At 36.1% G+C, this 12949-nt stretch overlaps 1 protein-coding gene across 1 annotated transcript; it reads right to left on the bottom strand.

The window, feature by feature from the left end:
• Positions 1-7317: 7317 nt before the first annotated feature.
• On the bottom strand, positions 7318-10472 carry LOC144433771 (progestin and adipoQ receptor family member 4-like). The gene is made up of 3 exons (XM_078122134.1): positions 10313-10472; positions 8493-8714; positions 7318-7742 (listed from the first exon to the last, which is right to left on the bottom strand). The coding sequence occupies exons 1-3, from the start codon at positions 10470-10472 to the stop codon at positions 7318-7320; spliced, it is 807 nt and encodes a 268-aa protein (XP_077978260.1).
• Positions 10473-12949: the final 2477 nt, after the last annotated feature.

Here is a 12949-nt window from a genome sequence, read left to right as displayed (position 1 = left end):
AAATTGAAGAAAAATCGCAAGTCAGAGTTAATATTTCTTAAAATTAAAGAAAATAATTAATAATTAAATAAATAAATGAATAATTCATCAAGTAATTAATTAATTAATCATTTTAATAAGTAAAGCTTTACACACGTGACATATTAGTGTGGTGATATGATCACAAAAGATGGACTGAACTGAGTACAGATCACAGTATGGATCAAGCAGAATATCCAAGTATTTAAAAGACAGACACGAATCTAAAAGCATCGATATCATTCTATCTTCTTGAATATTACAAATACAATAGATGTTTAAGAACTGGAGTAGTATAGGTTAGACTCTCTTATACAGTCCTCGGAGCTTCGCATCACTAAAATTAAAGGAGGGCTTCGCAAACACACGTCAAAAAATACTTAGTCCAGTATGATCAATGAGGGTGCACACTACAAGGATATTCTAGTACAATTATGCAGTAGATGATATCGGTACATACAAAACAACTCCTTTAATGTTAGCGATGCGAAGGTCCGAGGACTGTAAGAGAGTCTAAGTATAGATACATGTGTCCAACCGACTCAACTTACTACTACTACTACTACTCTCGTCTGATTCATATACGTCTGTCATTGATTTTCTAAGTGGTTATGTCGCGTTTGTTTGTATACTAAATATACTTGTTATTTATTTTCCTGTCCGAGTCGGGCCCGTGGTATACAGGCCTAGGTCAAAAGTCCGCTGATATCTCCCTATAAATAACCATGCCTTCCCCCGCTAATCATTTTTGTCCCGTCTCTCCTCATGTTTAATTGGTGAGGAAAGTACATAAACAAAATTCTTTTAAGTAATAAATACCTTTGGTCAATATTTCGAACTCTTCATCTGCCAGTGGAAGCAATCGGCAACTTAGAAACGATGTGTATGCGCTGTATCGATATCGTTGTCAGGTGTATGTACAGAAAAGTCGGTGAAATACATATGTGTACGTAACGTGAACTCATATCGGATTTGCTTGGTGTATCATGATAAAGTTAATCCCGTCACGTTGTGTGTGCATGTCACGTTGCATAAATGACGACTCTGCCTTACAATGTTTCAACACAGAAGGCATAACAACAACTGGTATACTTGTTTTCTTTCAACATATAAATATATACTCAAGACACCATGTAAGCTGAGAAAGGGTTATGTGGAAAACGGGTCTAGCGCCATTTTGGGTGTGTGATTTCTGATCTCAGAAAATGTCGATCTTTATACTGATCGAAAGTAAAACATGAATTTCAGAACTTTTGTTTTCTTGTTTTTGTTATTTGTAAATGCCGGATGACATTTTCCCACAGTACAGTTTACTGTTTTTTCTCTTATCTCACCAAAAGTTGTCGTCAGTAAAACACTGAGATAACAATCAGCTTAAATACGTTTCTGGTCCTTTTCTAAAAAAAAAGAGAGCATTTTTGTAGTTAGGGCCTTAAGGCACTGTGTCATCGTTAGTCACTGTCAATGTTACGCTTGGTTGTGATATGAACAATAATTTGCAGGAACACGAGGAAAGGCGACGACCTATGATAAGGCAACCGTCATTATTTATAACCGGGGGTCAGAGGAATAGAGGGGGATCACTCAAAAACTGCGGAGTGAAAGGTACTCAAAAACTGGGGAGTGAAAGAGGTGGCTACTCAATTTTTATGTAGTATTATTACTACCTTGACATGTTAAAATAACACCAGAAAGCATTCTTTTAGTCCTTGGATTTCAAAATTTCACAAAATTTCAAAAAAACCACCTCATTGGCTCCCTCAAACTTCGACGCAATTTATACCACCTAATTTCCAATTTTAATAACTACTTTGGGAATAAGCTGCATTCATGGTTACCTCTCCCTTTTGAAATAAGCTACATCCATCAGGTTATGAGAAAATTCAATTTCAAAATAAAAAGTTTGGTTTGTATGTACCGGGTATGTATGTATGTATGTATGTATGTATGTATGAATGTATGTATGTATGTATGTATGTATGTATGTATGTGTGTGTGTGTGTATGTATGTATGTAATGTATGTATGTATGTATGCATGTATGTAATGTATGTAATGTATGTATGTATGTATGTATGTATGTATGTACGTATGTATGTGTGTGTGTGTGTATGTATGTATGTATGTATGTATGTATGTATGTATGTATGTATGTATGTATGTATGGACGGATGGATGGATGCATGGATGCATGCTAGACTCTCTCACAGTCCTCGAAGCTTCGCATAAATACCTAAAACTTGGGTTGTTTTGTATCACACTTGTTCAAATTTACCCTAATAATGGCTTGTTGTTTGATTGGGCTTTGAGAACAAAGAAGGTCCAGAATCCTTGGACCCAACAAAACATGATTGACAACTGATCTGAAGACCGTGTATCTATAACTAAATAAACATACTGTTTACTTTCAACTCAGACAGTGATAAGGCTCCCTATGCTGAATTTTACGATTATTTACTAATGGTGTACCTAATAGATTCATGTAGAAAGATTCGGATCTGTTAAAACTGTACTCTTGGCTATAATGTAAATCTGATCAGAAGTCTCCTCCGAATTCCATGCTTGGATTAAATGGCTACAAAATCAACTGTGTCATAATCAGCCGCTCTAACCACCTCTGAACATTTACTGTGAAGCCAAAATGAGGTACCAAGCATCATGATTAAAAATGGACTGGAGGCCTTACACTGTTGTGTGGAATGAACAGAATCCAGCCATCACTCTTCTGTAAGTTAATATCTAACTAAAAGATCACACTGTATCACTTGGTCAAGTACATGAAGTAATAGTCTATCAGCTAGCCCTCAGATGTTCTTCCGATAAAATACGACACACAGCCGAACAACGCTATCGAGGATGGAACATCCGAGGTCTAGCGAATGTCATCAGGATAAAATAACTGCCAATCAGAGAACCGTATTAGCGACAAGCACAAACACAAACATAGGACAATAGCTAAAAAATCATGCATATTCATCTTAAGGAGGGGCTTGTAAAAATAACCACCAATGCGTTAACTAAAATGTGTGAATGACAACGTCTACACACTCATCAAACACAATTACCATAAACTGATAAGACATAGTAATGACATAAATGTGTTTGTCAACACCTGCATGCAGAGATTGAATATATTAAAGTATATATATGCATATATGGCCCAACCCACCGCTTATCGTAATCTCAATGGAATGTCCGGTCTGAAAATGACATTTGCTAGACTGTTCGGGCAAGCCCTCACTTTGAGAACTTCGTTCGAAAGAAAGCCCGAACGTCTAGCAGCAAGACTAATGAAGTAACAGCTGAGTTCTCACAACATCCAATAATCATGTATAACATGCAAGTGAACTGAACACTCCAAAATAAGTCGATGGAACTAACATAACATATATATGTAAAAAGAAATAGCCATGAAATAACAGAAATTATGTTATACAAAAACTGGAGTTTCCAAATAATCAACTGGTTGACTACAATATTTAAACAGGCAATGGTGTTACCAAACTCAGGCAAATATATGGAATACAAACACAAAGCAAACAAGAAGAATTCCAAAACAAGGGTAATCCTTCATGATCAAACAGATTATTGTTCCAATAATCTCAAAAATTGGGACACCACTCAAACTACATTCAATGGTTGGTAACATAACATTCAGTCCTATAATTAAAATGTCTCAATTACAAGAAACAATTACATAACATTGGAACCTACCAAAATCTGACCATGGAAAACAAACCAATCTACCAGCAAACATGGGAATGATGTTTCAATAACGTACATGTAAACTGCAACTGATGAAGAAACCCAAATTTTCGGTTTCAAAATGCCTTACAAAAAGGGTCAACAATATTGAGGTGGGTGGGGGCCCCGGGGGGTATAGAATTTCTTCCCTACAATACCTAACCTTGAATTGATAACAAGGTTGCTAACCTTGACAAACAGTCACGTGGCTAACTGGCTTTAACGTAAATAGTACCACACAAAATAATCAAGTTTGTACCAGCCTTGGAAGACACATCCGAAACTAAAAACTTGATTTAACAACACATAGTTGTTTATCTGTTAAACTAAATACCAAACACTTTGTGTTATGTTGATGATGTTCGGTATCCCCTTCTCTTTATTATTGTACATCTGTAGTTCAATATAATCTAATTACTTGGCATACTTGGAATTTATGGAATTTATTATTTATATTTGGAAAGGGTGATAATGTTTTTTTTATTGCATAGTGGATTAAGAACACAGTTGACCCCTTGTTTCAAAGTTCACCCTGTTATCTAATTTCAGCTAAACGTCAATTGTTTCAACCAATGGGTAAATAGTAAATTGGGCGGGATTTCAAAAGACCAATCAACCAAGCTATTATTAGGGTAAATTTGAACAAGTGTTAACAGTCCTCGAAGCTTCGCCTAACACATCAACAAAATGTTAGCCCTATGTGATCGATGAGGGCGCACAGTACAGGGCCAGGGATACTGGGATACTAGTATATGAGTACAATTATGCAGTAGATATATACAAAACAACCTAAGTTTTAGCCATTTATGCGAAGCTTTTAGACTGTGAGAGAGTCTAGGATGCATGCATGCATGGATGGATGGATGGATGGATGTTTCAATGAAACACTCAACCTCAATTGATCAATGTTTGTAGAACGCCATTAACAGTTATGACTGTAAAATGGTGGAGGGGGGGGGGAGTTACGATAAAAAATTGAGTCAAGGAGGGGGGGGGGGGGTTACGAAATAAATTCAAACCAGGCAGGGGGAGTTACTCAAATTTCCTGGATTTTCAAAGCAATTCCTCTGACCCCTTCCCCATGTCATAAATAATGACGGCTCCCTAAGTTATGTCACAACTACAAGGTCATCACGATGTCTCAGACGTGTTAGAAGTTTTAGAATTTGCTGTTTTCATTTCCCGTAAGTACGGGATGAAGCGAATTATTACACAGTTTATAATGTCATGTAATGACAAACCTTAACCGGCGACAAATTGTATAGTCACGGATTAACAATTCCAGAAATAATTAAAACATGCTATATTAGCATTTGAACGCATGTTAAAATAACTTTTTAGTACAATCTTCTACTCATTACGCATCTCAGTGAACTTGTCTTTTTTTCTTCACAAAGTTAGAACTCGTGTACACTTAGTTCAATATTGAGATAGCAATTCGTACATTGTATTACACACACACACACACACACACACACACACACACACACACACACACACACACACACACACACACACACGCACACACACACACACATACACACACACATACATACATGTGCATACATACACACACAGTATATAGTTTTAATTCACTGAGGGTATCACTTCCATGTATAGATATAATTTTATTACCTTACAAATGTAACAAGATACGGTGGACGATATGTAATCGTATCTAAAGCAGAAACTAATTTGCTGTTTTTAGAAAAATAAGATTGTACAGAATTATTAGAATACGAAGGAGTATTTACTTTCTGACAGAAATAATCAACTTGAAGATATTGTAATCTTAATCACCAAACAGTACAGACTTGTTAGGGCATGTCAACTGTCTGCTGTTGTCGGTCTTCTGCACGAGTTGTAACTGGAGAATTATGGTTCTTATCAGACAACAAACAATATATTCACTAAAAATTGTTAAAATACCAAAAATTAGGCATTTTACATTTCAATTAGTGGTCGATTGTATCCAGAAGGAGTACAGTAACAGGTTGAAATCACGATCGAATGAGGAACGCCGAATTTTGGGTGCGGACCCAAAATAATATGATTGGATTTATTGTACAATATTATGTATACAGCTACACACACAGTATACATTTACCCACTGGTAATACTCTTAATGTGTATCGAGTGTCAGTGTAGATCAGTAGATCACATTCTCGCCAACCAGAGGTGTTAATTCTTCCGCGACACTGCGAAATAACAAAGCATTTTGGACGGTGCCGTAAAATAGGGTGTGCTTTGCGACGATGGTGCATTTTGGACGGTGGTAGATCATTATCGTTTAACAAAATAATTTCAGAAACGTTCCAGTCGCTGTTAGTGAAAACTTTAAAGACCAGTTCGAATTAGGATTAAAATGTAGGTGTGCAAAACAATTTTGTAACAGAATTATAGAAAAAGTTGATCAAGAACAACAAAAGTGTTTACATCCTATTTAATACTTATGGCTCTACCGGTCAGACAATACAACTCATATGAGAACATGGGATTGAAACCCCTGCCTTTAACTTACAGGGTATGTCCATTACCAAAAAAAACGAAACAACATGGAAAATTTGGAATTACATGGAATTACAAAAACGAGAAAAGATAATTCTAAGAAAAAAGAAGAAAAAATTACCCCCCCCCCCCCCCCCCCCCTCTTGAGCGCGCTATCTGCCATAAACACTAGTGACTGCCGACAGACTGATAATGGATATTTTGGTAATCTTCAGTGGTCTCATCCACAGATGGATGAAAATCTCAGATTGCCCTCTACGACAATATGTGAATTGCTGTTGTTTTCAAATATGGCTTACATTTTCTATCTCAACGTAGTCCATAAAGTAATATGTAGATATTGTCCTGACATTTTAATCGCTCTCATTAATTTCTCAGTTGTGAACTTTTGCATTGCCGTCTTCTATACTACGATACTTCTCACGAAGTCAACTTTCAACTTGGTGACTAATCCAATTGATACTCCCATATCGCCCTCAACGTTTAACTTGATAATAGTCCATTTGTTACGTACTCAACAGCGCCATGCACTTTCAAATTGGTCAATTGTTCATTAGCTGCTAGTACAGCGCCCTCAACATTCAGATTGTTCATTGGCCCAACTTTCAATTATAGGTAATTGTCCATTTGCAACTTAGCCTTCAATTTGGTGAATTACACAAATTATAGAAATTAAAGTGATTATATATAATATTATTAATATTATGCATAACAAAAGAATTTTATTGAATATCCACATACAGATCTAGACAGTAAATCCACTCAAAAAAACAAAGAAAGTGACAGTTTCTTTTGTCAAATGTTGACATGTACTCGTATTTCTCATGGGTAAGTTTTCTTGTACCATGTGCATTGTATTACATATGTAAAAGCTTTGGATAATACTCAGGACAGCAATGTTCGTACGACATATTTCAGTGATTCGTTTGTAAATTTAGTACAATATTAAAATTTATAAATATAAACAACTACATGATTTCAATTAAAGTGTTATTTCTCTTTGTAACATTCAATGAAAGCCACCTGCATTGGAATTAAGTGAATCTAACTAAGTGTACATGTTTGACAACCACATTAAATCTAATTTATTCCCCCAATACAAATTAAGCAGCGCCGCCACAGTCAGAAAATGCATTATTTGATGACTGTTCAAAATGTAATCGAATTTCCCTGGAAACCACCGTTCAGGAACTCGACTAACGTTGACTGCACCTCCTACAAATCCCATAACCTCACCCCAAATCATGTGCTTGACGGCGAGTGGGTTTCCCCCTAGATATCCATAGAGTCTTAAAATTAACACAATCCATCGACATATTGTGGGTGGTAGGAAGACTTGTACTCGACCACGTGCTGTCTTTGCTTTCGTAGTTCCTTGCAAAGAATGGATGGATATCAGCATATATAGTCCTGGGACGAGCCAACATAAAGTGGACCGATCTGAGAATGCAGCACAAATAATACCTACCATACCTGTATTGAAATAAACATAACAATGTTTTAAATTGAATTCTCTCAAGTTTTTGTTGCATGCGTGCATGCAGCCAGTGTAGTCATTATTACAAAGCACAAACGTATACATACTCAAGGGTGCAGATGCAAACCCAGTCCCATATCACAACACCAGTGTCTATGGCGTGAATACAAAATACCTTTATCTTTTGAGTTTAAGCAAATACACTAAAATCAAGACTAAATAATATAATACAAACAAACAAACAAACAAACAAGACTACGTATAACAAAAAGAACATCATTATCGCTGAAGCAATAGGTTGATCTATTACATTATTATCTACTGACTCCCATGAGGCATTGCGTGTCCAGGAGGAAGATATTAAACCCCGATTTATTTTTCTCGGTAACAAGTTATAAGTTATGTGAAATAACTCTACAGAGTTAAAACCCATAGTTCGAACTCTTTATGTCATGAAGACGTCAGGTAATCTATAATATACAATTATAAGGTCTCTCTCTCTCTCTCTCTCTCTCTCTCTCTCTCTCTCTCTCTCTCTCTCTCTCTCTCTCTCTCTCTCTCTCTCTCTCTCTCTCTCTCTCTCTCTCTCTCTCTCTCTCTCTCTCTCTCTCTCTCTCTCTCTCTCTCTCTCTCTCTCTCTCTCTCTCTCTCCCCAAATAATCAGGGTACATATCTATTCCTTTGACTCAACACTGAAAAATAACAAAGGAAAAGGAACCAGAAAATAACACAAATCTTTAACTTACCGAAAGTATTTGTTATCCAGATACCACACATATCATACTTTAATAACTTTCTATAGACTGTTTCTCCATCATGATGGTTCATAAATGTGTGATATAAGAAACTGAAGAACATAACAAGAACGTAGGCCAAACACTGACCAATAGCCAGCCACGTTACGGATGTCATGGAATCCCATGGTAGTTCAAAGGGTGCGAATAACAGGAAGTATATCAATGTTATACCTAGTGAGGGTTATGAAAGACAAAAAAAGGGGAAATGAAGGCATCTCCACAAATTTGTTATCCAAACTCCGAGTCATCTTTCCGCTGTGCTCTTAAAACTTATCTCTTTCAATAGTAAATTGTCACCCTAGCTTCTCAACCCATCGCTTTCTGTGTTAATGTCACTGCTACCCTGTGTCTTTCTATCGGTGTTCTTTGTTAGCGATTGGAGCTCTCCAAGAGAACAGGCGCTTTTACAAAAGTTTATTATTGTTATTATCAGGATTATCAAAATCAGAGTTGTTTGAAGACTCTATATCGAATACAAACATATTTGACAAGATAAGCTTACTTGATCAATAACATGTTGGATTCGAGACCACCAAGAAAACTTATCGGACATTAATGGGGGGTATCACCCCCTCCCCTCGAAACAGTGTTATGATGACGTATCTGTAATTCGTAATTATATATCTCATAAATCAATTTTGTACGACCTAAAGTAGAGCGTCCATCTCATTGCTGGTTTTGTGGGAATGAACTATCTCTCAGGTATGATTATTATTTCGTATCACGTGACCAAAGGTGCCTATTTAATATTTGACAATTTCTACACTCTGTTAATATGTTGAAGACAGTCGGGTTTACGTGGATGGGTTATTCTGACTCTGTAACTGCCAAACTGTCGTCAGAACTATGTATGGTTAATTTTAAGTAATTAAGCATTTTCATTTTCCCATTAAACAGCGGAACGAGTACATTATGGATTCTAATGAAATAATGTATTTTAGACATGTTCCAACATATACAGATACATTAATACGTGAATTATCTGCTACGAGTTATTGGCGACCCGTACTTTTAATGGGACATAACGACATGCTGTAACGTGCTAGTGATTTCCATGTCCTATTATTCACCATTGTCCTATTATTCACAGTGTTGTGTTATAGATAGAGGTCACTCAATCAGTGGAATGAATTGTGGAAGCGGCTCGATGTCTTCTCTCGGTTTTCTAACAAATTGCTTTATAAATACAAAGTTAACGCAGTTGTGTCTTCGTCTGACGTGATATACCACATATATTAACTTATTCAAATAGAAACAACGGTGTAAATCTTCAGAAAGCAGATGACAACATAAATGCATGCAAATGCAGAGACCGGCTCAATGACATGTGACAGTTTCAAAAATAGTTTGACCGCGTGGTTAATGAGTATATGTTTTTCATATGAGTAAGCTTACTTCTCTCGTGTCTGTATATAAGCTCTAATTTGCAATAGTACTTGTATATTGTAGTTCAATGTTAAAAGTACAACAATACCACAATGTACGTATGACCATGAATCTCATAATACAATGCATTATCAATATCACCGTAGTGACCATAAATAACATCAAACACTCTATCGTAGATCTTAGACTACTATCTATAAACACTCGGCAAATCGGATTCAACAGGTGGCATGACATAATTTTTAAAACTACAAATGCTGTCGAAATGATAGCCTCAAAGCACAAGCTTACGTTCTGTGTTGTAATCATATAGACCACTTCTGCCTTAGCGAATAACAAGTAAGAAGTTAACGCCTGAGCAATCGAGGTCAAATCGTACCTACCGTGTGAGTAAATATTAAGTGACTCATTATGCATGTAAGTCAAGCTTTTTAGACAATCCTGAACCGACATAGTGGGTCGATAACCATTTAACACAAATCTGTTGAATTGTAAATAGGCAGGCATCTTGGACCATGTTAGAAGGCTTACAGACTCGAACATGTTGATAGTGTACGTGCGGTAATACCGGTGAATTTGTTCTCAATATGTACCTGTCCGTAAATGACCCCGTATAGAAATCCTCGCCCTCAGTATTGTCACCATTGACTGACTGAAATGCGGGAAATGTCCGGGTTAACCAGTTAACGTGCTGAGAAAGATTAACTTAACGGATAGATTGCAAACTGATAATAATTTACTACGATGGTAATATCACCCCTGGTAAGCTTTATTAATAAGTTCATGAAGTTAGTAATTTGGTATAAAAGTTGCAGCAATATATATGCCACTGAACCTGGCACCGAGTTCACTCCGGGACCAACCTAAACTGAGAGTACATGCTGTTAATGTCAGGACTTCATTAATATTTTCATAAATGTACATTATATTGTAGTTATTTATTCGTAAATGTAATATTTTCCTGAGGAATTACTAAAAGTTACAATTTAAGTTCAAATGAAAAAAAAAGAAATAAGTAAAATAGAATAAAAGAAAGTATTCTAAAAATCATAAGGATTAAAATTGTAGATAAAAACGAGACAAATTTCTATTACTTAATTATACATGCTGCATGAAATTTCATGTAGAGTATATATATTAAAAATGTGCACAAAATTAACATAAACCATTTTCAATTTCAAGGTAAAAGTATTCACAGATTGCCAATTTTAGAAATCATTATTAATTCTACCGGCAAGTGATAATATTCCTGCTAACATGACGGTCAATATGAAACCGTTTCGTGTGTGGGAAATTTGAATATCTGTACGTAGGCGTTGTTCGCTTTTTCATCAAAATGACAACCTAACATAGACTGTAGTACAATCATATACGATACACTGCACCTTACTAGCATTATACCTTCTGTTGGTAAATGTACATGTAAGTTTCATTAGGGATGGGGTTTTTGTTCTGCATAAAGAAATAGATCACCAGTTTTCATCCGCTCTTCACCAAATACTACTAATAACACTGAGGTAAAATGTTTGCATATTTTGCCACAGTCGTCTATACCATCCATTATCATGTGTAAACGTATATACTGTTACAACTGCATTGATTATCACCCCCCCAGTATGTGGTGTATCTCAGTGTAGTCAATCTTTAAACAATGTTAGCCGTGCAAAGCCTAAGAAAATAGTCAAAGTGCTCAAAAGACGACAGCAAGATCAGCATCAATAATAAACCGCATACAGACAGAAGACTCCTGATGAGACACACATAAACAACTTAAAACACACATTAAAACCATGATGAATAACACCGGGACAACTGCTACAACTACTTACCATCAATTCAGTCAAGCTCACACATTAAATAGTTTTACGTGAATGGGGGATCTTAACTTATTTTGCATCTATCTACTTTTTTTTCATTTCAAGACGTTTTATTGAAGATATATTCTTTTCCAACACGAAGAAAAGGACATTTGGTATCACGACTTCATGTAGTCTACTTGACCACAAGTCTGACTTAAATTTTGAACAAATATGTGAAGCCCACAGTTCAGCAGTTTCGCTGCTAGTCTTGCATAGAAAGTAATTGAAAATTTGACGGTTTGCATTCAATGCGCTGTCATTCATTTTATGTAGAAAGAACACAATAATTATGATATGGGAATTTGTCCACGACGTCACAATCTTGAACTATCAAAGGGTTTTCTGTTCTGTTTTACAATCTCTATTTAGACTGTGTACCATCGCCCCATCGCAGAACCTCGGTGGATTCTATTACAAGTAACCTCACACCAAGACATGTCTGAGATGTAGCAAACCTCCATTTTAATCATATCAAATCTAATCAAATCAAATCAAATCGAAAACGCATTGCAAAAAAAGGTTCGGTGATACCTATTGTTTTTTCAATGTGTCACTTTTACCTATCTGACTGACTAGAGCAAAGACATGCCAAAGTGACTGCTGCAGGCTGCAGCTGGTACAGTCAGTACAGGTGAAGCCGTCTGATTGGTCAAGAAGTGTATTTGCATTTTAATGTCATATTTTGTCAGTGTGGGGGCGTGCTTCATGCACTAAAATCAACCTACGATAAAAATATTTATACATATTATTTTATCCCCCCCCCCCATAAAATACAAATAATCTCATCCATTGATGATCAGTAGTTAATCTATGCAAGACTTTATTAACACTTGGCAGATGCACATTTTGAGTCACTTCCATGACAAGGGGCAATATTTGCTTGAGATGATTATTTGAACATGTACAACACTGACACACAACACAACTATAGAGTGTCAAAAGGCCTATCCCATAAGGGGTGTGAGATAGATAGTTTAATGTAAGATACAAATTATTTTAGTTTGAGGTGGGACCAGGGCCGGGGTGGGGTGGGGGTTGTTGAACCATTTTAGTTCTCATTCCACAAAAATCGATTTTACTTTCAATTGAATATTTTCTACACCTATCTACAAATATTTGTTCAAATTTAGAAATGGAAGAACTTTTGCTACAGTAAAAACA

Source organism: Glandiceps talaboti, chromosome 4 (assembly GCF_964340395.1).
Source record: "Glandiceps talaboti chromosome 4, keGlaTala1.1, whole genome shotgun sequence".
NCBI lineage: Eukaryota > Metazoa > Hemichordata > Enteropneusta > Spengelidae > Glandiceps > Glandiceps talaboti.
This window is presented reverse-complemented; position numbering and strand designations above follow the sequence as displayed.

Coding starts and splice junctions, on each gene's coding strand:
- LOC144433771 (XM_078122134.1), bottom strand. CDS start 10,472: ATGTTCGAGTCTGTAAGCCTTCTAACATGGTCCAAGATGCCTGCCTAT. Junction 8,715..10,312: donor ACTTAATATTTACTCACACG/GTAGGTACGATT, acceptor AACCCTCACTAG/GTATAACATTGATATACTTC. Junction 7,743..8,492: donor CTGGATAACAAATACTTTCG/GTAAGTTAAAGA, acceptor ATTTCAATACAG/GTATGGTAGGTATTATTTGT.